Source organism: Chionomys nivalis, chromosome 1, assembly GCF_950005125.1.
Source record: "Chionomys nivalis chromosome 1, mChiNiv1.1, whole genome shotgun sequence".
Classification (NCBI taxonomy): Eukaryota; Metazoa; Chordata; class Mammalia; order Rodentia; family Cricetidae; genus Chionomys; species Chionomys nivalis.
Window position 1 is genome coordinate 98,926,631 of NC_080086.1, and position 24,786 is coordinate 98,951,416.

The following is a 24,786-nucleotide window of genomic DNA, read 5'->3' on the forward strand; positions in this document are numbered from 1 at the left end:
GAGAGTAAAGTTGTTTCAATAATTTTTGTTTCATACATTTCCCATATGTTATGTTTATATCTTTACATCTTGTTTTTGGTCTTAATTTTTCTCTGAAGTTTTATTACTTTCCAACCTGTACATCTGTGTAGGTGTAGAAAGTGAGATAGAAGCTTATCTTTTTCATTTTAATTGTATTTCTCTTTGATACAGAGTAGGTGTTCGACTAATTTTGTTAAATGATGAATCCATGAAGGACAAGTGGGAAGATGGGAGCTTGTGTGATTAATCTTGTTAGAGCCCACAGCTGTTTTCACAACTTCACTAAAACTGTGGACTCTTGTGAGTCAGCACTACGCACATCTCACTCGAAGCACTTCCATGGGCTTTGCATATTAAACACTAATAAATATTTGTACAGTGAATACACACTTGAAATATTGCTCCTGTTCTGTGAGAGGTTGAGACTGATTCTAGTGGTTAAAAAAAATCAGGAAATAAAATCCTTAGATCTAAGAAAACATTGTTTTAGTTTATTCTGGCAATTTAGCTGGTCTATAAACACAACATGACCATGTTCTTAGAAGACCATCTGTTTGACCACTGCTGTACTGCAACTGTGTATTTGCTTTTTACAGACACTAAGTAGAGAGAGGTGGGGCAGAAAGGTAGATCCTTCACCTCCCTGGTGCGTGTACATAGGGTCACACAGACCTGGATAACAAAAGGTCAGTCCCTAAGAGAAAGGCACAGCACATTTTGTTAATCATTGACTTTCTCTTGCAAGGGAGGGAAAATGAGCTGTATTTGGAAAGAAAAAAAATATTCGTTTTCTGTTGTCTAACAGGTTCTGTAGGCAGATTCTGGAGAGCAGATCCTATTTATTTATTTCTCTTTTTTGTTGGTTTTTGTTAGTAGTTCCAGGATCTCATCCACCTCATCCTGACGTCTTAGAGCAAGTCATTTCTCTGCTGACAAACACTAGGTGCCAGAAACTGTGGGAGTGGAATAGGGTGATGATTGATAACTCTCAGGACAGCCATGCAGAAATGTGATTGGACACAAAGGTTGTAATCTAGTAGTAATAGGCCACAGGCAAGGTCCGCAGGGACTCTCTGTCATCTTTTGTGGCCTTTCTGTCAGCATCCTCCACCACAGATGTGTGTGTTTAGACCCAGTGGCAAGAGAGTCATTATAGGTGAAGAACCTTGTAGGATGTATGGCTCTCTTTGGAGTAGGAGCCCTAATTTTCTGACCTCCTTGTGGGAGAGGATTTCTGGTTCCTGTGACTCCCTTTTGGGGAGAGTAAGGGGCTAGGATAGAGCAGGAGAAGGTCAGAGACACATTGTTTTAGGTGTTTGTCAGTTCGAAGTCACCATTGTAAGGTGATGTCCCTTGGGGTGTGGTGTTAATGTTCTGAGCTCCAAGAGATACAAAAGAAGGAAAGCAAGGCTGTTCCTTAGACTGTGTCCATGGAGTTCTAAGAGCAGGTGACCTGGGGTGTGCTTCCTTGTGGCTTGTGAGCACCAGGTGCTCCTGCCCTTGGCATATCCATCTGCATAGATTACATGGTCCTCGTGTGGGGACATGCATATAGAATAAACCGGCAGTGTGACTAGCTTTTATTTATTTCGGTTGTCTACTTTCTGACTTACCTTGTATGCATATTGAGGCACAGTTCCTGCCTGTGACCACTAAGGGCAGTAACATTTGTTTCTCCTCACTGCTATGCCAGGGAACAGAGAGCAAGGGCAAACTTCATTTCCACACTTTTTTTTCAATTGTGAAAATTTCCTCGGTCTTGGGGAACTTGTTTATTTTATATATTATATTGTTCTTTATTTTATATATTTATTTTACATGTTTGACTTAAAATAAATTCAGCACAAATCTTTTTATTTAGCCGGGACACGATGAGCTTAATCCTGATTGGAGGTCATCTCCTGAGAAGAGGAAGAAAATAAAAGGTCAGTGGATGTAAGAATTATGTCTGTCACAGCTTTACACGTCCCCTCTTATCACTTACGTATTCTTTAGATATAAAAAGCCTCTAGACTCTCCTGCGTCACCTTGGAATTACCACAGAATTGTAGCAAGGCATGTGGTTTTTTTTTTCTTTTTAAGCTTTTCTTTGTTTACTAGGTTTATAGGTTTTTCTCTCTAAATTTATATACACTTTTTTTTTTTTTTTTTTTTGTTTTTTTTTTTGGTTTTTTTCGAGACAGGGTTTTTCTGTGGTTTTGGAGCCTGTCCTGGAACTAGCTCTTGTAGACCAGGCTGGTCTCGAACTCACAGAGATCCGCCTGCCTCTGCCTCCCAAGTGCTGGGATTAAAGGCGTGCGCCACCACCGCCTGGCTTATATACACTTTTATATTTGAAATAATTTGTTTTGTAAAGTGAGCAAGATATACTATTAAGTGAAAGTAATTCTTAAATAGTAGATTGAAACTAAAGAAATGAGAGCTCCTTTGACTTTTTGTGCTCTAGATATATGATCTTTTTCATGGGCTATTGAATTTGGTTCGCAATACTTTATTAAGAACTTCAGTTTACAGTTTTCTCTTTTGTCCATCCTTACTGTGATTTGGTGTCAGGCTAATTCTGGCATGATGGGAGGTGTTTGCTGTTGTTCTTTTCCCTGAGACTTTAATAACATTCCCTCTTGTTTATCTGAGGTAACTCTGAGTGCACATGCAAAAGCTTATAGCTATAAACTTTCATTTTAATAAAAACCATCTTTGCTGGATCTCAAAGATTCTAAGTTGTGCTTTTATTTTTATTTACTTTTAGGAATTAAAAAAATTTCCTCCCTGATTTCTTTAGTGATGTGCTTATCCTTCAGGAATGCTCAGTCTGTGGATTTTGTGGTTTCTTTGGTTTCCCAGCTGTTGAAGTCTACCTTACTATACCATGATCGAATAAGATGCAAGAGATGGTTTTATTTTAAGTTTTATAAACTTTATTATTTTTCTCTTCTTTTTTATTTTATTTTTTTAATTCATTTTACATTCCAACTACAGACCACCCTCCTTCCTCTCCTCTTGTTCCCCCTTCACTGTCTCTCTCCACCCCTTACCCATTCCTCAGAGAGGGTAAGGCCTCCCATGGGGAGTCAACAAAGCCTGGCTTTTCAAGTTGAGGCAGGGCCAAACCCCTACCTCCTGTTTCAAGGCTGAGCAAGATATATCATCATAGGGAATGGGCTCAAAAAAGCCAGCTCATGCACCATCTGGTTCCTATGCCAGAAGCCCCACAAACAGACCAAGCCACACAGCTGTCCCCCACATGCAGAGGTCTAGTTCAGTCCTATGCAGGCTCCCCAGCTGTTAGTCCAGAGTCCATTAGCCTCAGCTGAGGTCAGCTGGAGATGATTGTATTTCTTGTTTTGGTTTTTGATAAGATTTGTTCTGTAACCTAATACATAATCTATTTTAGAGAGAGTTCCATTGAGAAGAATGCATATTCCAGAGTTGTTAGGTGGAATGTATTTAGATATCTGTTCAATCTATTTGATATGGTGAAGTTTGACTCTGAAGTTTATGTATTAATTGGTTTTGAAGGGGTGTGTGTGGATGATCTGTCTGTCGATTTAGTGAGGTATTAAAATGGCATATTGTTGAATCTGGACCTGTCTCGTCTGTTTATTGTCTAATAGTTTTGTTTTTGAAGTTGTGTTCACTAATGTTCAGGTCATGTACTTATAACTTTTGCATATTCTGTATAGATTGTTTCCATTATTAATATATAGTAGTCTCTTAAAAATTTCTTTGACGAATTTGGACTCAATGTCCCCTTTATCAGATTTGGGTATAGTTCCTCTTTCTTGTTTTGGAGTATAATATTTTCAGCCTTTTATATGAGATGTGTTTTTTAGACAACCAAATGATACATCTTGGCTCTTACTCCAACCAGCAATTGAGTTTTTAATTGAAAAGTTATGGCCATTTATCTTTAGTCTTTTTTAGAATGATTTATTTATTTTTATTGTATGTACATTAGTGTTCTGCCTGCATGTATGTCTGTGTGAAGGTGTCAGATCTCTCAGAACTGAAGTTACAGACAGTTGTGAGCCACCATGTGAGTGCTGAGAATTGAACTTGGGTCCTTTGGAAGATCAGCCTGTGCTCTTAACCACTGAACCATCTGTTCTGCCTGTATCTCTATTCTTGTTATTAGTAGTCGTGTGCTGATTTGTGTGGTTTTGTGGGTTATTCACCTGGTTGGTCTGATTATTGTTGTCTTTTTCTTTCTCCTTTTGTTCATTTCAGGGATTTCCTGAGTTGGACATGGCTGATTCTTTTTCTTTTGTTCTTCTCTTTCTCTCATGAAATTTATTCTTTCCTATGCTCTTATGATTAAAGCTGCCCTTATGTGTAGGCGTCCATTAAGTACCTCCTGCAGAGCTGGCTAGGTACTTAGGAATTTTTTCAGTTGACACTTACTTTGAAATGCCTTCTTTTTCTATTGATTTTTTTAAAGATAACTTTATTGGATGTAGTAGTCACGGCTGGCAGCTATTTATTTTCAGGCCTTCACACATCTCTTTGTTCCATTCTGCTTTCTTCTGCTCAGAGGTTGGACAGGAGTTCTTTTTTTTTTGCCTTTGAGTGTGAAGTTTTTATTCTTGTAACTTTTCATATTGTTTGTGTGTTAGCTTTAGCATCTTGAGTACAATATGTAATGGGGTTGGTTGGTTTTCAGTTCAAGTTTCTTTGAGACTGTAGCTGCCTTCAGGCCTTTTCTTTATTCTGCTGTGCTTTGATTGACTAGGCTGTCTCTGCCGTCATTTGTGTCTTCTTTCCCCTTCTGGCACATGGTGTTTATGTTTTGTTGCTTCATCATTTCCCAGCATTCCTGCATTTGAAGTCATCATCGTTTATTTATTTATCTTTTTTATTGATATCTGAATGAAGTAGTTTTTTTCTTTTCTTTTTTCTTTCTTTCTTTTTTTTTATTTATTTATTTTTTTTAAATTCCATCTGCTTGGAACATAAGCCCCAGATGCAAGCATGATTCTAGAAACTCCTAATTTAAACAAACTATCTGAGGCTTCCATCTCAAAAAATGTGTTAGGGTCACTTTTTTTTTTTTTAATTAGTGAGTTGTTTTCAGTCTGACTAACTAGTTTAAACATCTTTTCTTTTTTAGTTTAAGTATACTTTAAATATCTTCTCTTTTGAGTTTAAGCATGCTTTAAATTTTATGACTTACTCTTATAGGCATCATCGTTAAGCAATATTATATCCATTGTGGAATAATCATCATTAAAAATGTGCTATGAAATCATAACAAAATATCATGACATTTCCTTTTAAATCCCTCAGTTTGGTAAACCATAATCATTTTATTATCAGAATTCTTTATTGAATTTTTTTCTCTGTTAGTTAAATGTTTAGGAGCATATCTCCCTGGAAGCTGTTATTTTTTTTAATATTATACATTTTTGATTTTTAAATGTCTCTGAAAGTGATAGGAATACATTTTAAAAGATCTTTTATAACATTGTATCTCTGAGATTTATATACATCTACTTCTCAATTTACTATGCTGAAAATGGTTGCATATCTCCTTCTTGAGTATATAATTATGTCTTTGATGAATTGTGTGCTGTCCTGTGTTGTGTCCACCCCCCCCCCATTGGTTTCCAACCCAGGGTCTTACAAAAGCTATGGAAGAGTTCAGCACTGAACTCCAGTTGACAACTGTGTGTCATTGTTTGAAGAGAATGACCTTTCTTTGCTTTCTTTTATAGCTTTGCCTGGTTGTTGCCACTTAGGCATTTCTTGAATGAATTACTTACTGTACCTTTTCTATCTTTACCTGGGTAAAAATTTGAAGGATGGTTTCAGGTTTATTTTTTTTCTTCCTTTTTTAAGGCATCTTTGAAATCCCCTAAATATGAAATAGCTTGGAGTTTAAAATATTACGTTAAATGTTTTGCACTTAAACCACGTTTGCAGATGTACTCACAGCTTCTCTTCCTCTAGATAAAGAGTCCTTCTACCCATTGATTGATGTCAATTGGTGGGCAGACGGTGCAGTGACCTTGGCTCGGTGCTCTGGTGCATTAACTGTCTCATCAGCGAAAACCTTGAAGAATTTACTGGGAAAATCTTGTGAATGGTTTGAGCCGTCCCCACAAGTCACTGCTACCCACGATGGGGGTTTCTTAAGTTTGGAGGTGAGTTTTCTCTCTTTGAGAGGACATGGGCACTAAACTGACTATTTGGCTTTTTAATTGTGTGAGATACAGTTCTCTGTTGGAATAGAAGGCTGTTATTGAAATAAAATATTGAGTCTAATGTGATAAACCCCATCACCATGAATCAAATGCATTGCACTGCTAAGAGAATAAAGAACATTTATAGCAATTTTGTTTCCTTTAAAACATTTCATCTTTGCTGGACATGATAGATTTTTCTTTTTCTCTGGGATGAATCATTTGAAAATGTAGAATGCTATCATTACTTCCTGGTTAGGAACTACTTAATGTTTATATTATTATTTCCTCAAAGTATGGTAACCTAAAGTTTTTTTCCTTTCAGAAAAAAGTTGTTATTGTGAAAGAGTTGAAAGTAGAGGCTCTTTCTTTCTTTCTTTCTTTCTTTCTTTCTTTCTTTCTTTCTTTCTTTCTTTCTCTCTTTCTCTCTTTCTCTCTTTCTCTCTTTCTCTCTTTCTCTCTCTCTTGTTTTCTTTTCTTTTTCTTTTTTTTTTTTTGGGAAAAAAAAGTTTCTCTGTAGCTTTGGAGCCTGTCCTGGAACTAGCTCTTGTAGACCAGGCTGGCCTTGAACTCACAGAGATCCGCCTGCTTCTGCCTTCTGAGTGCTGGGATTAAAGGCATGTGGCTCCATTGTTCAGCAAGGCTGTTTCTCTATAGCTGCATTTGCTCGTTTAGAGTTCTTATTTAATTCTTTCAGGGGTGCAGTCTTCTGCAGCTTTACTTCTGTAGGCACAGTGAAAGGCATTCTTAGGTCTGAAGTTTATCATTCAATCAAAGATCTTCCTTACAGAAAACCATGGATTCAACATCAACCCAGTTCTGTTAAGTCTCAGTGGAATTGTCCTAGCAACCAGACCTTCACCCTCAGCATTTGTGAAGCTCGTGGGCAGGGACATCCTAAGATTGTTCCTGGCAACCAAAATAAATACCTTCATGCCATTTTCTAAATTACCTTCTTGTTTTTCTATGGCAAGTACAGACATATTAAAAGTTAAAGAAACTCACATTTCCAATTTTTTACTTCTGTAAACTAATTATAGATATTTATATTAATGTCCTGTTTTAAAAGTGGTTTTCAGCTTTAAAGATTTGGAAACCATACGAATGTGTATATTTTAGGCCTTTGATTTGCTTTGTTTCCTTTGGATCCGTTGTGAATGACACATAATGAATCAAACCAGAGTATAATTAAATTAAGTTTTTCATTGCCTCTTAAAAATCTGTCTTTTGTTTCCTATAATTAATTTTACATCTCTCTTTTCAATTTAGTGTGAAATTAAACTTGCCCCCAAACGATCTCGTGTGGAGATGAGGGCTGAGGAAGAAGATGAAGGAGAAGAGGATTCTGACTCTGATCATGACATGTCTGCCAAGGCTCGCTATTTTGGTTATATCAAACAAGGTCTTTACTTAGTGACAGAGATGGAGAGGTTTGCACCTCCAAGGAAACGGCCGCGAGCTATTACTAAGAACTACCGCCTTGTGAGTCTGCGCTCTACAACTCCAGAGGAACTTTATCAGAGAAAGGTGAGCCATCCTGCTGCTCCTTGCTCATGTTTATTGTAGAGCTATACTATTTCAATAAGAAAAGAAATTCAAGGAGGGCATGTGCATGTCGTCTCTCTGAAATGTTAGAAATACCAGTTCTGTAAGCTTTTAGAATGATACCTTCTTTCTAACTGAGTAATCAGAATCAAAGCAGTGGATACAGAACTCAGGGGCTGGAAGACAGCCCAGAGGACTAAGCATGAGGTCAGAGTTCACATGCCAGCATTCAGTTTAATGCCTGGTGGACATGCAGTCTGCATGGAACTCAGTGCTCCTGAGGTGAAGCTGGAATCCCTGAAGCCAGTTAGCTAGAATAGTTGAATCCGTGAGCTCTGAGTTCAAGTGAGAGACCTTGCCTTAGTGCGTAAGGTAGAAAGCAACTGAAGAAGACATTTATCTTGTTTTGGCCTGCAAGCATGCGTGCCTTACACACACACAAGAAAAACAAACAAGAAAACAATTCACGCTGTTTAGTTATCCACTTTGTGGCCTAAATTTTTTCATTACATTTATTTATTTAATTTATTTAGCGCGTGTGTGTGTGTGTGTGTGTGTGTGTGTGTGTGTTTGAGTAGTTCCATGGTGCATATTTAAAGGTCAGAGGACAACATGCAGGATTCAGTTCTCTCCTTCCACCATGAGGGTTTTTGTGATTAAACTTAGGTTGTCAGACTTGGCGCGAAGTACCTTTACCCACTGAGCCATCATTGGTCCTAGCCTGAGGTTTTTGTTACCTATTTGTGTTTTCAGTTGTCCCTCTTACCTACCCTAGGTACAGCTCTCTACTAGATCACAGATGGTGAGGGAAGCATTGAGCAGCTGCCCTGAAAGCCTATGTGACCTCTCAGAATGACTCGCTGTGCTCTGGCAATTGTTTGAATGATGTTGACCTGAACCAGACTACTGCCTACTCTGGTCTCAGTTTTGTGTCCATTTGACTGTATAAGCTAAAACTTTTTTTATCATATTTGTTAAAGTGCAAAAGGAAGTCAGGAGACTTAGCTGCTTCTTAGAATTCTATGTGCTTCTGGTAACATTGCATGTGTATTCATAACTTGTCGCATAGGTCAGGTGACTGTCTTGATCCTTCCTCTAACCAGAACGGCCTCATGGGTAATTCATGTCTGTTTCTTTGACAAAGATTGAAAGTGAAGAGTATGAAGAAGCCTTGTCTTTGGCTCACACGTACGGCCTGGATACCGACCTTGTCTATCAGAGGCAGTGGAGGAAGTCAGCTGTCAACATTGCTTCAATTCAGAATTACTTGGTATGTGTCAATATTTGTGGTAACTTGATGAAATTAATATTTATGGATTATCTTTTGTTTATAGAGTATTTCACACTGCTAATTTTTGTATATGTAAAGAAGTGCTACCTTGGAAAAATTGTCAGAACATCTTTTTTCTGCAGGAGGATTTTGATGCTAAAGATATTAAATCTACACTTTCCAATAAACCAGTCATCTCTGGGATTATTTCCATTATTGAATTTCTCTTCAACTAACATTGGTCAGGACCTACTTAAGAATCATTAGGAGAATCTCAATGATGAGATTTGCATTTCTGCTAACCAGAGATTAATGATAAAGAGGTGAAGAGAACTAGAAGGAATACCTCACACCAAGAGGCTTCATTTAGGAGAAGAATAGTTGGGACAGATTGCATGGAAAGATGTTCTAGGATTGTTTTGGACCTCACTGATCTCTAATGGTTTGAGATGGAGAGAGAAGCTGGCCGTCTTCTGCCTGGGTGCCAGTAACCTGAGGTGGTGTTCAGAAAGTTTAAGTCCTAGCAAGCAGTACATGCCCCAGAAGCAGGATATAGGTCAGATCTGGCACGTTGGTAGAGACAATGGCCAGGATTGGCAAGAAAAGCTTTTTAAAGAACAGCTTACCATGATTTTGTATGATTTAAGTTTGACCTCACAGTCAAATTAAGATGTAACCACAGTACATGGTGTTCCCGTAGTTCTGTTTTGAAGCTAAGCATGTTTCCCACTCTGGAAAATACCTTATTTTACCCCTCTACTTTATATTCTCTTCTGTACAACCAGAACACAATCTAGAGGCAGCTACAAAAGATCTTTTTTTTTATACTTCTAGAAAAGGGTAAGAGAGCTTTGTGTTTCACTGTGGCTCATCAGAGTTAAACAGAATGATGCCGGTGCAAATTTCTTGGTGTGAACCCAAGGCCACCACCCATCCCCAATTCTTTGTCCACACCTTCCAGCCTTTTCTTCTAACCCAGCTCTACTCCTTTGTGACTCCCCAGAGCTGTTCTCTGCCAGGGACCCATAGCTGTCACCATTCTCGGCTTGGGCTCAGACTCAAGTATCTGTGTGGAAGAGGAAGGCTGTAAGGAGGTAGAAGACTAAGGAACTAAGGTTCTTCCAGACACAGCAAGTCTGATTCATGTGTGAACTCGCAGACATGCACAAGTCCCACACAGGTCTAAACCACACACTGAGAAGGAAGTAGACACAAAGTCCCACCCCTAACCAAGAAGCTATTTGTAACTGATACCTGCTGGGAAAGGGAAAATCAGTTTTTTCTTATGGATGTCACTAAGTGTATCAATGACACTCCAGGGCAGGCCACGCCCAGCAGTAGTTCCTATGGATGTCACTAAGTGTATCAACTGCAGGGCAGGCCACGCCCAGAAGTAGTTGTTCAACACATAAAGGACTATGCTTTTTTTTTTCCAAGTAGTGTTTTCATTTTGGTACTTATTGGGTCCCCATCACCTTTGGAGAGACAAACACAGAGAGAAAGACGCGGAGCTGAGTTGGTGGGGGAGTCTGGAGCATCTGGAAGGAGTTAGGGATGGAGAAACAGTATGATGAGTATATTGTATGAAAAGTTTAAAAAAAAACAAACTAAAAATCCTAAATGCTTCTTGGACTCACACCTCCCATGTCCAGTTACATTTACCAATAGTGAACTGAGTTCTTGGTTTTTAGATCGACATCAAGGAGCTACTAGGACCAAGTTCTTTAGTGACCCTAATACAAGAGGTCGAGTTACTATCTATAATTATCTAGTTATTACCTATAATTCTAGATAGCAGTAATCTGGTTTTATATGATGCCATCTGTTGTTAAATGCCTGTGTATTTTTCTTTGTATGTAGAGCAAAATAAAGAAGCGGTCCTGGGTTCTCCATGAGTGTTTGGAGAGGGTTCCTGAAAATGTGGATGCTGCCAAGGAGCTGCTACAATATGGCTTGAAAGGCACCGACCTGGAGGCTCTCGTGGCGATAGGGAAGGGGGCGGACGATGGCAGGTTAGTTTTGGAGATTTATGCTCACCGCAAAGTTGATGTGGAGCAAAGGTTGGCTGAGGCATTGGGCCAGGTAGCTGTAAAGGCACACCGTTGAAGCTGTTGCAGTTGGCCAGGGCTTGCTTTTCTTTAGGTTACATATATTTGCCAGTGGTGGTTTAGTGCTGAGGGCACATCACACTCCATACATACTCACTAAATGCTGGGGCTTGTGGCACCAACAGGGTTGGCTTCACATGTCAGCCTGTGGGGTCCTACTAAATACTTTTAGTGTTAACCTGGAGCTTACCAACTCCAGCTGGACTGGGAATGAATGAGCATGGGATCAAACTGGTCCCTCTGAATGTGGTTGATTGACAGTTGGGACAGACTGAGGGGCCAATGACAATGGCACTGGGATTTATCTCTACTGCATGTACTGGCTTTTGGAGATCCTATTCTCTTTGGATGCATACTTTGCTCAGCCTGGATGTAGTGGGGAGGGCCTTGGACTTCCCACAAGGCAGGGTGCCTTGCCCTCTCTTAGGACTGGAGGGAGTTGGGGGGAAGGATAGGTGAGGGGAGTGGGAGGGATGTGGGAGGAGGGGAGGAAGTGGCAATTTTGATTGGTATTATTTTTAAAGTAATAAAAAATAAAATAATAAAAAAGAAAGTACCCACAGACATTTAACACTATTTAAGTGCTAGTTAGTAATATAATAATAGTGTTAAATTGTTGGACAAACTATTGCTTACATGACATTTGGGACTTTGTTGAGATATAAATGATAGTATATACCCGATAATTAAAGCATTTTAATGAGATTAACATTTTTTTAGTCTGTTAAGATCATACATCATGTGATATTCCTATTTATGAAATGCAAATCAAAATCACATAACTTATTATTTAAATCTAGTTATAATGGTTGTTATAAAAATAGCAAGTGTTAGTGACACTGAGAAAGAAAAACTCTTATGCAATTTTAGGGAGAATGTAAATTGATATAACCACCATGGAAAATGAAATATAGGTTCCTCAAGAATTACAGAAGAGAAATACCAGGTGATCTCGTAATTCTGTTAGTGTATATTTATAAAAAGGAAATGAAAATGTATACCCCTATTTAAAACCACATTGTTCACAGTTGCTGAAACATGGAATCAACTAAGATGTCTGTGTACAAATAAGCAGATAAAGAAAATGCGGCACATTCACACAATAGAATACTAGAATCATTATTTTGGCCATAACAATCAGAAAGCTGGGGACTGAAGGAATGACTCAGTGGTTAAGAGCACTCATTGCTGTGCAGAGATCCCGAGCTGGGTTCCCAGCATGCACGCCATACACACTCAGTGATGTGCAGAGGTCCTAAACTGGGTTCCCAGCATGCACACTGTACACCTCACAATGGCCTTTAACTCTAGTTTCAGGGGATCCAATCACATGTGCTCATGAGTGCACACACACACACACACAATTAATCTTTAAATCACAAATAGATGAGTGCTTACTGCTTTAGTAAGATCCAAATGGTGTCTTAGAACTGCTTGTAACTTCAGTTCTAGGGATCTGATGGTCTCTTCTGGCCTCCACAGGTACCAGGTGTGCTCATGGTACACATAGGTAGATGCAGGCACTCATACATACACATAACATGACATAAATAACTCATAGAAAAGGGGACAAAAGCTTGTTATTTGTAGCAGTGTAAATGGAACTGAGTGTCAGTCACAAGGCTGAGTGAGGTAACTGATGCTGCATGTGGACCTACCTCCCATGTGCAGGAGAGAAGAGCTGAGCTCTCATAGCCAGTGAGAGGAACAGTGGGTCCCAGAGCAGAAGGACGGGAAAGGGGAACGGAGGTGGGAGGTTGTTTGAGAGGAACAAAATCATGACCAGGTTCAAGGAATGAGCTTTGGAGTTCACATAGTAATGTGTATAGTTCAGGAAAATACAAAAGACGATGCCAGTGTTCTCATCACAAATGTCAGAAACATGTCACATGGTGGGGCAGTATCTTGAGTTAATCAATACACAGTGTGGAAAGGTACTGTGATCTAAAGTTTCCTAAGAAAGTCGCACCTGTGTGGACAATTGTGCCGACTAACCGGATAGGAAGAACTTCCTCTGATTGTGGAGGATGGAGTGGTGCAGATCCTAAACCGGAGTTACCTTGGGCTCTCTTTAGTGCCCGGAAAAGCCATTTATCACCACCTCTGCATGTGATGTAACTTCCATCCTTTGAATATCAAGTAAAACTTTAGTAATACAGTAAATTAACTATTTGTTCACATGCATACATACACGATTATAGACAGAAGTGGTTCAAATAGTGAAACCTGTTTTATGCACCTCGATTCGACTCCTTACGTTTCTTTGGGTAGATGACCTTTTTTTCTTTGAGAGGTCTGCCATCACTGCTTACCCTTATTACTTATCCTGTGGATATAGTGAATGAATCATGCTGTTTGGCAGAAATTTAAAAAGTGATCTTTTCTCTTTTGGTGGAAATTAACTTAGTTGAATAAATATAGGAGAAAGCAACTTTTCGTTACATGGAAGAAACAAATTAAGCTAATAGAAGTCAACTGAGTTCTTTTCTCTTTGCAGATTCACTTTACCCGGTGATGTAGACATTGAGAGCATTGCCTATGAGGAGCTTACTCCAGCTGACAAAGAGTCTGCCAAGAGCAAACGTCAGAAAGAGCTCAAGAAGAGACGCGAGCTCCTCAAATTAGTGAACTTTTCAACGTGAGTCGTTCATTACTGCTCACTGGAGGTAAAATCCCTGGCAGTTTCCCTGTGCTCTTTGCTGTGCGACTCACTATGTTACTGCAGCAACTTGAGCAGTCGCTTTTTGTTTAGTCCTCAGGATTTTGCATACAGTTTTAACAGCTGTCGACTAAGGGAACAAGGGCTATTTTCTTGCTCTTTTCCCTCCTAGAGAAGAGTGTGTCTGTAAATGTGAGCAGCTCAATCGAATTCTTCCACACAGGTTGACCCTGGAACAAAAGGAACTGTGCCGTTGTAGACTGAAGTTATTAACCTTCTTAGATCGACTTGCAACGTATGAGGTGAGAAATGAGCTTAGCCCACAAGCCATGCTCATCATCTTCTCTGACACGTGCATTGCTGCCCTAGTGTCTGAGGTTATGTATATGGGAAAATTAATTTATTGAAAAATCAAATTCTTTATTAGACTGTTTTTGACAAAAATTAGAAATTATAAAAGGCCAAAAGTTGTTTTGTTAGACTACACGATAAAAAGGCTTTATTTCTGTGCAATCTGCTTTCTAGATTTAAAATCCTTCTTAATTTAATAATTGTTTATTTCCTGGTAATGGCATAGACTTGATTCTAGTATTGAGTTTCAGGGCATACTGAGTGTCAATATTTCAGAATGAACATTCTTGCCCACTTTAATGACTTGCTAGTGAACTGAGTTTAGTTGATTGGTCTTTGATCTTTATTAGAGCCACTCTTGAATTTTTTTTTTTTTTTGGTTTTTCAAGACAGGGTTTCTCTGTAGCTTTGGTGCCTTTCCCGGAACTAGCTCTTGTAGACCAGGCTGGCCTCGAACTCCCAGAGATCTGCCTGCCTCTGCCTCCCGAGTGCTGGGATTAAAGGCGTGAGCCACCACCGCCTGGCCACTCTTGAATTTAAAAGCAATATAATTCTTTGTTCTTTGGGAACACGAGCACATATATCCCATGTTGGGTATTTTAACGTTGTGTTGTACTAGTTCCATGTTAAGCATGGAAGTAGAAGCTGGATATCTGGTAGCCCATGCTTGTCATGGTGGTAATTTTTTGGAAGCTGAGTCAGGGAAATTGTCTTGAGTTTGAAAGCAGCCTGGGCTGTAGAATGAGACTTTATTTCAGAAGACAAAATGTAAACAAAAATACTAGGTGGAAATGACCACTTTCAATGGCTAGGAACAGTTCAGTTTGTGTGTGTGTGATTCATGGGATCCTCTTATCTAAATTTGCTCGGGTTTCTTTTTTTTTTTTCCCATTTGGGGCTAGGCAGCTGCCCTCTGCTGAGCAGTGTGTTGAGGCGCTCTTCTGTGGCCATGCCCTTGGCCTAAGAGTGCTGAAGGTATTTAACACTTCTGGTCATTCAGGCAAACTCAGAAGCCTTGGATTCCCCAACCCCTTTAACGTTATCAAACAAAACAGTGAAAGAAAAACTGCTGCTGGCAGACTGGAGATGACATGGAGACGATGAAATTAGATCCCTGTCACTCTGACCGAGCATTTAAAAAAAATGCTGGGCATGGTGGGCATGGGCTGAGCACTTGGCAGACAGAGGCAGATGGATCCGTGTGAGCCTGAGGCTAGCCTGGCCTACATAGTGGGTGGCGGTGTCAGGACAGCCAGAGCTACATAGTGAGACTGAAGAAGGACGAGGAGGTGGAAGAAAAGGAAGAGGAGGAGTAGAAGGAAACACTAACACCGAGTTCTTCCTGTGGCTCTTCACAGTGAGGGTATAATTTTAATATAATTTTAACGAGAAAGCTGTGAGGAGCTCCTGGTGAGTTCATTGGCTGCCTCTGGCTTGGTTGTTGGCTGGTCGTTTTCCTTTAGAGCATTTCCTTTTTCAGTTCAGTTCTGGGACATTTTGAGGTAATATTAAGCATAAACATATTGGAAAGTGCCTATGTCATACAGTATGGTTCATTATTTTCATAATCCACTTTAATTTTATTGAATGATAAAATCTTAGAAAAGGACCTTGTAATGTTGAGTTTGACTGCACTTAATTTTCTTTCATTATTCATTGGCTATTGAATGGCTAATCTCTGTATGACAGTAGTAAGTGTATTATTATATTATGATAGTGACCTTTAAAGTCCTTTTGAGGCCACTCTTTTTAGGAAATTAACCTTTTAGAAGTAGATGTCTTGGACAAACTTGCCTATTAATACTGTGTAATGAGAATGTTTGGCTGTCATGTTTGCCAGTTACATAGTGGTAGAGACAGGCTTTGCATTTTCATCATTGGGCATGGCCAATTTTTTAATTCCATGTAAATAAGTTAATTCATTTACATTTTACCTAGGTGCTTCCTACATGCTAGCTATGATGCTGTTGATGGACATAGGGAGACATATGAGCCACAGATTTCCTGGAGTCCTCAAGATACAGATTTTTAGTGAAGGTCACGGTGTGAAGAATCAGTGCAGCAGAGGAGAGAAGCATACTGAATTCTCAGAGATACTCAGGATGTCTCTATAAGGAAGTCACTATGAGCTAGACCTTGACAAGTGAAGGCAGATTTATAAGAGATAGGAAGGTAGAATTCAGAATTTGGTCTTCTTAGTTTCCTTAAGTCCAGAGCTCAGCATGGTATCTGACTCACTGTAGACCTTGTAAAAATTTGTTCAGAAACACACGTGAAATTACCTTCACAGTTCATCAGCCAATGTCCCATGTGCTTAGTCCCAACAATCTGGTAATTTTCTAGCAGTCCTTTGTGGCCATCATTGCTATCCTTTTTATTGAGGACATGAAAACCGAGAAGTTATGGCTTGTCCAGATAGGTCAGAAGCATAAGCAGATCCCACTGATGGGAAGCTTATGTTGATAATTGGAGTCTGGACAAAGGCCTAGGGTATGATCAAAGATGGCGTGTCCTTGAGAATGTGTGCTTGCCTGGTGTTTTATAGCAGAGGGAGGAAGGGACATTGTTTGGACATTAATGGGAATCAGTCAGTAGAGGGATGAGGAGGAGTTTATTGAGTGGAAGAAAAGAGGCACACCTAAATGATCATAGAAAGAGTTGAGATGGGGTCCAGAGCGTGGGTGGAGTGTGAGACATTAAAGGTTCAGAGCTGTTTGTTTTGGCCATTCCTGAAGGAAGGAGAGTCATACTGGTGGAGATGTAGGCAGATTTTAGTTTTGGTAGGTTGGAAACTGAGTGTCCATCAAGTAGTACCAGTTTAAAAGAATGTTTTTACTTAAGAATGGTGGCTGAGGAACACTTTGGCAGTTTAGAAAAATGTATAGAAGTTTGTAAACAACTAGGAAAGAAAAGCTATATAAGCAGTGCCTACTTTCCATTTGAACATTTCGTTGTAAGTTTGTCAGAATGTTTTTAGCCTTCCATTATAAAAAATTGAAACTGGAAGAATGGTGTAGAGGATAGTGTGACGGACCCAGAGGAGCTCCTTCCCAACTTCAGACATTTTCAACATTGTCAGTCTCACAGCCTTTATGTTTTGCTTTTCTACATCTGCCTTTTTTCACAATCCATAAACCTTATCATTTTTACCCATGTGGCTATAGCTGTAATTAATATGGACTTGGAAAAACAACAATGGCATTGTTACTTGTAACAAAATCAACCCGAGTTTCCTTATATCATCTGATATGCAGTTCATGTTCAGAGGTCTCTGGTGCTGGGCAAATGCTATAAAAGATACCCTTGGCTCAGTCGGGCAGTGGTGTCTCATGTCTTTAATCCCAGTACTCAAGAGGCAGAGGCAAGCAGATCTTGTGAGTTTCAGGCCAGCCTGGTATATAAGAGCTAGTTCCAGGACAGGCTCTCCAAAGCTACAGAGAGACCCTGTCTAAAAAAAAAAAAAAAAAGATACATTTGGTTCATTTCCTATTAATTTGTTTGTAAGCTATTTGCTGTATCTCCAGTGCTTTTCACAGTGGCCGTAGGGTATGGTAGACTCTTAGTTCATTTGTGTTTGCTGAGTGAAAGAAAGCCTCACTTGTATTAACACCACTTACTGTAGCAGTAGTAAAATTCATGGCATTCTTATGTAGCAATGGTGGGTACCCACAACAGTAGCCATGGTAACTGTTGCTTATCTGCTGTTTTCAGGTGGTTTTTGGTTGTCCTACAGAAACCAATTTAATTTTTACTATTTCATTTACTTATAGATCTGAAATGTTAATAGCACTTACAAACTAATATAGTCCTTAAAAAAAAGGTAAGGTACTTAAGTTAGCAGTTAGTAATTGAAATAAACTAATTTGGGCCATATTTATTTCGGCAGGCAGCGGCATAATGGATTGTAATATTTTTCTTGTCATCCATATTTAGAAGCCTATTTATTGTCATTGTTTCCTTCAGGAAATCCTAGGGGCGCCTCATGCATCTGAGCAGAGATATGATGCTGAATTTTTTAAGAAGTTCAGAAGTCAGAATATTGTTCTCTCAGCAAGAACGTATGCTCGGGTAATTACTTTTTGTAAATAGAGTAATTATGGTTATTACCACTAAATCTTCGAGCTGTGTAGTTAATGTTAGTGCATGCATATACTCTTACACTCTGCTTTTCCATTGTAATATTAACAACTATACAGAAAATGAGGTATGTTTTGAAAATGTTACCATTAGAGTTTTAAAATAAATAATTTTATACTGTTAGATTGAGAAAGATGTAAATAAGGAAAAACAAAGGGTATTTCTAAATAGCATCAGAACTGTATTCAAAATTTAGTTTTAAGTTTTGAATATTGCCGTAAAAATCAGTCTTTCTGAAGTTCCTAGTAGACACTTGTGCCTTGCCTTCCATCCAGGAGAGTAATGTCCAAGCCCTGGAGATCCTGCTGACATACCATGGCTCCGATCTGCTCCCTCATCGTCTTGCCATCCTCTCCAACTTCCCAGAAACCACTTCTCCACATGAGTACTCAGTCTTGTTGCCTGAGGCTTGGTATGCTACCCTTTGATCAATTATGACTGTGCATATGTGTGTTTCATGCTAGACACCTTATGTTTCAAAAAAATAATCTTTTAAAACTTAGTTAAAATGAACAAAAATGTATTTATCAAATAGGATTCCCTTCACATGGACTTGTTTTCTGCCTAAAAACTGCTTAGGCTGACAATGCCTGCTTGAATTAATTATCTCTTTCAGGAATTGAACTGAAGTTCTGATAAGATTAGGGACCCTGCAGTGTCTGCATCCTGCACCGCTCCACAGCCTTGTCTCTCATTGAAATTCTAGAGACAGAAAGGTGAATTCATAATATGATTAGCTGGACTAATGCTCTTTATTTCACATCAAGGCTGTTTGTAAGTGGTCACAGCAGGCATCTAGATTCTAAGCCAGTATAGACATCAAACCCCATTGTTACCACTTATTCTCTCCTGGAGACCTCAATATCTTTTTATTTATTTTATTTGTACTTTTGTTTTTGAGATAAGAGTCTCACTAGGAAGCTCTCACTGGCTTGGGACTCAACATGCAGAGCAGGACAGCCTCCAGCATGCAGTGACTTCCTGCCTCTGAGACTTCTGAGTGCTGGGGTCCTAGGCCATGACACATCCGCACACTAGCTCTTCTTTAAACGACACAGGGCAGCTGTGTAAATTCACTCCCTCCATTGAAATAAGAGGCCACTGGTGTCCTTAGGAGACAGGAGGAAGCTCCATGTGAGTGTTTTATTCAGGATCCATTGACCTGAATGGTCTATTCTTGTTTTAACTCACTGAAAAGGCATTTCCATCTCTTTATTGAATTCCTCATTTATGTCTTATTCTGAATTGCTTATTTCATTCACCTGCTTATTGTATTCTCTTTGAATTCAGTCAGAAGTTTTTGCTTATTTGAGTTCATTGAGCTGTCTTGCAATCATTCTTTTGAATTCTTTGTTTGGGATTTAGCTTAATTAACTCTCGTAATCTGTTAGTACAGTGTTGGTCAATTTGCAAGGAGTCCTAGTGTCTGGATTCTTTCATGTTTCTTTGGGTCTCTGCATTTTGGATTAGATTATTGGTTGGAAATTTTGAAATCAGCTGTTATTTTAGGTGAGAGATTTATGGAGTTGAAGTGGGATTAGTATGTTTGGTGTGTTGGTCCTACCTGTGACATTTTTTTTTTCTCAGTAGCTAAACCTTGACCCAGTGTTTTCATAACACTGGATATAATCTCCAAAGATTAGGCTCCTCAAACTGCAAAAGCAGCCCTATGTAGAAGGAGCTGCGGGCTGCGTTCCTGCTGTTCAGCTCCCGGCCGCCTGGCTAGCTTATGCCCCGAAATAACAACACACAAACTGTATTCATATAAACACTGTCTGACCCATTATATTTAGCCTCTTCTTGGCTAACTCTCATATCTTGCTTAACCCATTTCCAATAATCTGTGTAGCACCACGAGGTGGTGTCTTACCGGGAAAGATTCAGCATGTCTGACCTGCGTCCATCTTGGGCTGGAGCTTCATCACATCTGACCTCACTTCCCTTCTTCCCAGCATTCTGTTCTGTTTACTCCGCCTACCTAATTTTCTGTCCTATCAAAGGGCCAAGGCAGTTTCTTTATTAACCAATGAAATCAACTCAAATCAGAAGACCATCCCACATCAGCTATAAGTGATATACTCAATACTAAATGTACTAGTAGCTAATTCAAAATAATTGCCCCTTCAACTCTAGTAGTTGTTAGAGAATGAAGAAGCCTAGAGAGTACTTGTACTGATTTATTAGTTAAGGGTTGTAGGAATGAAAAGGGAATCCGTTAGGTTGACTAGGAAGTAATATTAGAGCAACAGGAAAAGTAGAAGGGAGCAGAGTGAATAGAGCACGAGCAGGTGACACAGCGGCCCCAGCTCCAGGCAGAATGGCAGTGGGATGCTAGAGAGAAAAGTACTCACAGAACTGCAGTCGACCCCAGCACTGACTGCTGAGACAAGGGACCCCATTCCCAGTCTAACCCGATCCCTGGGGTGAGTCAGACTTAGCAAGGCAAGGCGGTGGGGGATGGAAACAGTATAGAACAAAGCAGTGTACAAATCATAATTGATTACGTTGTGTCTCTTTCTGAGACTTTCCCTGAGTGCACTTTCTGTGTCTGCCTAGCTTTTCCTTCTTGGGCTCCTGGGCTGGTGTTTTCTGGTCAGAGCACAACCTCTAGTGATGTTCTGCTTCTTATGCTGATCTTCATGTTTTGTCTTGCAACCAGAGTGGATCAGACAGTGGGTACTTCCTCAATCTGGGATTTTATATGACCAAATTGGATATATGCTTTTCTTTTTCAGAAGGTGTCCTAATAAAGTTGTAAGCAGCTTCATTTGAAGGGTTTAGAGTACCATTAACAGTGTGCTTGCCAGTTCTGCAGTCTGACCCTTGCTTGTAGGTAGCATCTGTTTGTCTGTCTCATGAGCCTGGGAGGATGCCTGCTTCTCTCCCTCCTCTCCCAGACTTCTTTTGGTTGGGTCACTGGAAGGACTCAGGAGAGGTGCTGAAGTCACCGTGCCTCACCATGTGCCTTTGTAGCACCCAGGCCCAGAGCTTACCTCTGGAGGACATGCTGCACTCACTGGCCAGGCCAGACTGACCCTGATTAGTCAGTGTTTTTGTAAAGAATTATTTTTCATTTCAATCATTTATGGGTGTGTGTGTGCATAGGGACAGGAGCATGTATTTGCAACTGTCTGTGTTGGCCAGATGTGTCTGATCCCCTGGAGATGGAATTACAGGCCATTGTGAGCCTCCTGACAGGGTGCTAGGATCTGAACCAAGGTCCTATGGGAGAGCAGTAAGCACTCTAAACGACTGAGCTATCTCGCTAGTCCCCAACTAGCCGGTTTTGATTGACCCACTTTTATCATTTCTGTGGCCAGAAAGCAGCCTATTTTGTGTTTTATTTAGTTATTTTTAAGTCATCAGGTGTACTCGACCTTGATGAAATGTGAGGTGCAAAGCTTTGAAATCATGTTTCTCTGTCACATGTGATGTATCATTTCATTAGCTCCCTATTTTCCTCACTTCTGCCAGTCCACTTACGGTTGTATTCCACCTATTCCAGGTCAGTTTGCAAATCCATTTATGTCTGTATTCCCAGTGCTGTTTCTCAAGCTTTTGAGCACATCTCTTTGTTAGGATTCTTGTTTACTTAGTAGAGAGACTCATTATGTAAGTGAGTTTTTATTTTTCATAATTTTGAGTATTAGAGCACATTTAAGAAAGAATTTTCTTTATTTCAATCTAGATTTCTTTATTTTATCACCTTTTTTTTCCCTATAAAATCTTTTCAGAATGATCACTAAAACCTGATTGTAGGGGTCCGAGAAAACATGAAGAAGACCCCAGACTCAAATATATTGTTAAAGCAAAGAGCGTTTATTTACCAGCATGTGGCATCGACCGGCTGTACAAAATGGCAACCGCAACAAAGGCACACAGGGCCTTTTAAGCATGGCTGGAACAGTAGGTCATCTCAAACATAATTAATTAGCAGGCAGCAGTTATATTAGTGTATTTTTGATAGGCTGAGTTTTTATTTTTATATCTTTGCACATACTTGGTTAAGTTTTGGGACGGTGGGCGGAGGGGTTGCAGGAACTGTCCTTATTTGGTCATTGTCTTGAGATACTGTAAGGCTGATGCAGGCCTTGTACTTGCTCTCTCTCTGTTGTCAAGGGTGTTGTTGGTTAATTGCCCTTTGTTTAAGAGACGGAAACTTAGACCCAGCTTGGGAAGTGGAGGAAGTGTAGATGTCTCACTGGTGAAAGGTAGCTGGATGACTTGGTTGAGTGTGGAGGTATGCAGCTAAGGGAGGGTGCTGGCTCTCTGCTGCCTAGGACTTAGTATCTGGGTTTAATTTATTGCTGGTACTTCAACGAAGTGCAAAATGTAAAGTGTGTGTTTTTAAAATAGAAATTAGCTGGGTGGTGGTAGCACACGCCTTTAATTCCAGCACTCAGGAGGCAGAGGCAGGTGGATCTCTGTGAATTCTAGGGCAGCCTAGTTTACAAGAGCTAGTTCAAGGACAGCTAGGACACAGAGAAACCCTGTCTCAAAAAACCAAACCAAAACAAAACAAAAAAAAAAAAAAAGGAAAAGAAAGAGAAAAGAACAGAAAATGAGGTGATTATAGCAATTAGTTCTTCCTGTTGTGAGAATGAACGGGAGAATGACTCTGATATTGTAGTTAGCATTTTTATTGTTGTAGTAAAAGCACTGATAAAAGCAATTTGGGGAGAAAAGGGTTTATTTCATTTTAAAGTTTATATTCCATCATCCAGGGAAGTCATAACAGAACCTGGGGGCAAGAACTGAAACAGAAGCCATGAGGAACTCTGCTTTCTGGCTTGTTCAAATGACTTGCTCAGCGTGCTTTCTTATACAATTAAGGACCATGTGTCCACGAGTGGTAGTGCCACTGTGCACAGAGGGAGCCTTCTGCATCAGTTACCAACAAAGAAGATGTCCACAGGCTTGCCTACAGAGCAAGCTGATGGGATAGTTTTCTCAATTGAGGTTTCCTCTTCTCAGCTGACTCTAGCCATCAAACTGACAAAACTAACCAACACATGTGCAAGCAGAAGCCACCAGCAGTGCCTGGAGTGCATGCTGTTGGCAGTTATCAACAGAGCTTCCTACTAAGTTCAGCCTTAGACTCCGTGTATCCTTACTGGCTTAGACTTCTCCTTGGAGTAAGTGTATATTTTCAGAAACATCAGAAGGAAAATGGAGAATTTTTGTGTTCTGTTAGTCTGAAGTCTCATCTCATTCATACAAATAGAGCACATATTTTAAAATAAGAAATCGAGTTATTGTTTCTGCCATATGGTGACACATGCATTACTAAAAATCTCTGTGCACATCATTCAAAGAAACTATAGAAACTGCAATGCATGTTAGAGAAATGAGGGTAGCGGCATTTGTCACACTGACGGAAAGTAAGTAGCTCATAAAACTTTGCATGGTTTGATACATGTAACCTGGTAATCGTAAGACTAAAGCATAGCGCAAATAAGATCAGAAATGAAAAGGGGGACATAACCACAGACACAGAGGAAATTCAGAGAATCATTAGATCTTACTACAAAAGCTTGTATGCCAAAAAACTGGAAAATGCAAAAGAAATGGACATTTTTTTTAGATAAGTACCATATACCAAAGCTAAACCAAGACCAGGTGAACGATCTAAATAGACCTGTTAGTCGCGAAGAATTAGAAACTGTTATCAAAAACCTCCCTTCCAAAAAAAGCCCAGGACCAGATGGTTTCAATGCGGAATTCTACCAGAACTTCCAAGAAGAGCTAATACCTATACTTCTTAATGTATTTCACAATATAGAAACAGAAGAGTCATGTCAAATTCCTTTTATGAAGCTACAGTCACCCTGATATCAAAACCACACAAAGACTTAAACAAGAAAGAGAATTACAGGCCTATCTCACTCATGAATATCGACGCAAAAATTCTCAATAAAATACTGGCAAACCGAATCCAAGAACACATTAGAAAAGTTATCCATTACGATCAAGTAGGCTTCATCCCAGAGATTCAGGGCTGGTTCAGCATACGCAAATCTATCAATGTAATCCACCATATAAATAAACTGAAAGAAAAAAGCCATATGATCATTTCATTAGATGCTGAAAAAGCATTCGACAAAATTCAACACCCCTTTATGATAAAGGTCTTGGAGAGAGTAAGGATACAAGGGTCATACCTAAATTTAATAAAAGCTATTTACACCAAGCCGACAGCTAACATTAAATTAAATGGAGAAAAACTCAAAGCCATCCCACTAAAATCAGAAACACGACAAGGATGTCCACTCTCTCCATACCTCTTCAATATAGTGCTTGAAGTTCTAGCAATAGCAATGACAACATAAGGGCATCAAGGGGATTCGTATTGGAAAGGAAGAAGTTAAGCTTTCGTTATTTGCAGATGATATGGATAATATACATAAGCGACCCCAAAAACTCTACCAAAGAACTCCTACAGCTGATAAACACCTTTAGTAATGTGGCAGGATACAAGATCAACTCCAAAAAATCAGTTGCCCTCCTATACACAAA

General features: G+C 39.6%; 1 protein-coding gene across 2 annotated transcripts in view; it reads left to right on the forward strand.

The window, feature by feature from the left end:
* Positions 1-24,786, forward strand: part of Nbas (NBAS subunit of NRZ tethering complex) — a 319,717-nt gene that overhangs the window by 62,325 nt on the left and 232,606 nt on the right. For both annotated transcript variants that reach the window (XM_057768127.1, XM_057768135.1), the window contains exons 13-21: positions 1,883-1,946; positions 5,968-6,161; positions 7,470-7,727; positions 8,890-9,015; positions 10,876-11,027; positions 13,621-13,761; positions 14,006-14,084; positions 18,097-18,201; positions 18,546-18,682. In XM_057768127.1, the coding sequence (XP_057624110.1) occupies positions 1,883-1,946; positions 5,968-6,161; positions 7,470-7,727; positions 8,890-9,015; positions 10,876-11,027; positions 13,621-13,761; positions 14,006-14,084; positions 18,097-18,201; positions 18,546-18,682 (1,256 nt within the window). The remainder of the gene's footprint in view (positions 1-1,882; positions 1,947-5,967; positions 6,162-7,469; positions 7,728-8,889; positions 9,016-10,875; positions 11,028-13,620; positions 13,762-14,005; positions 14,085-18,096; positions 18,202-18,545; positions 18,683-24,786) is intronic.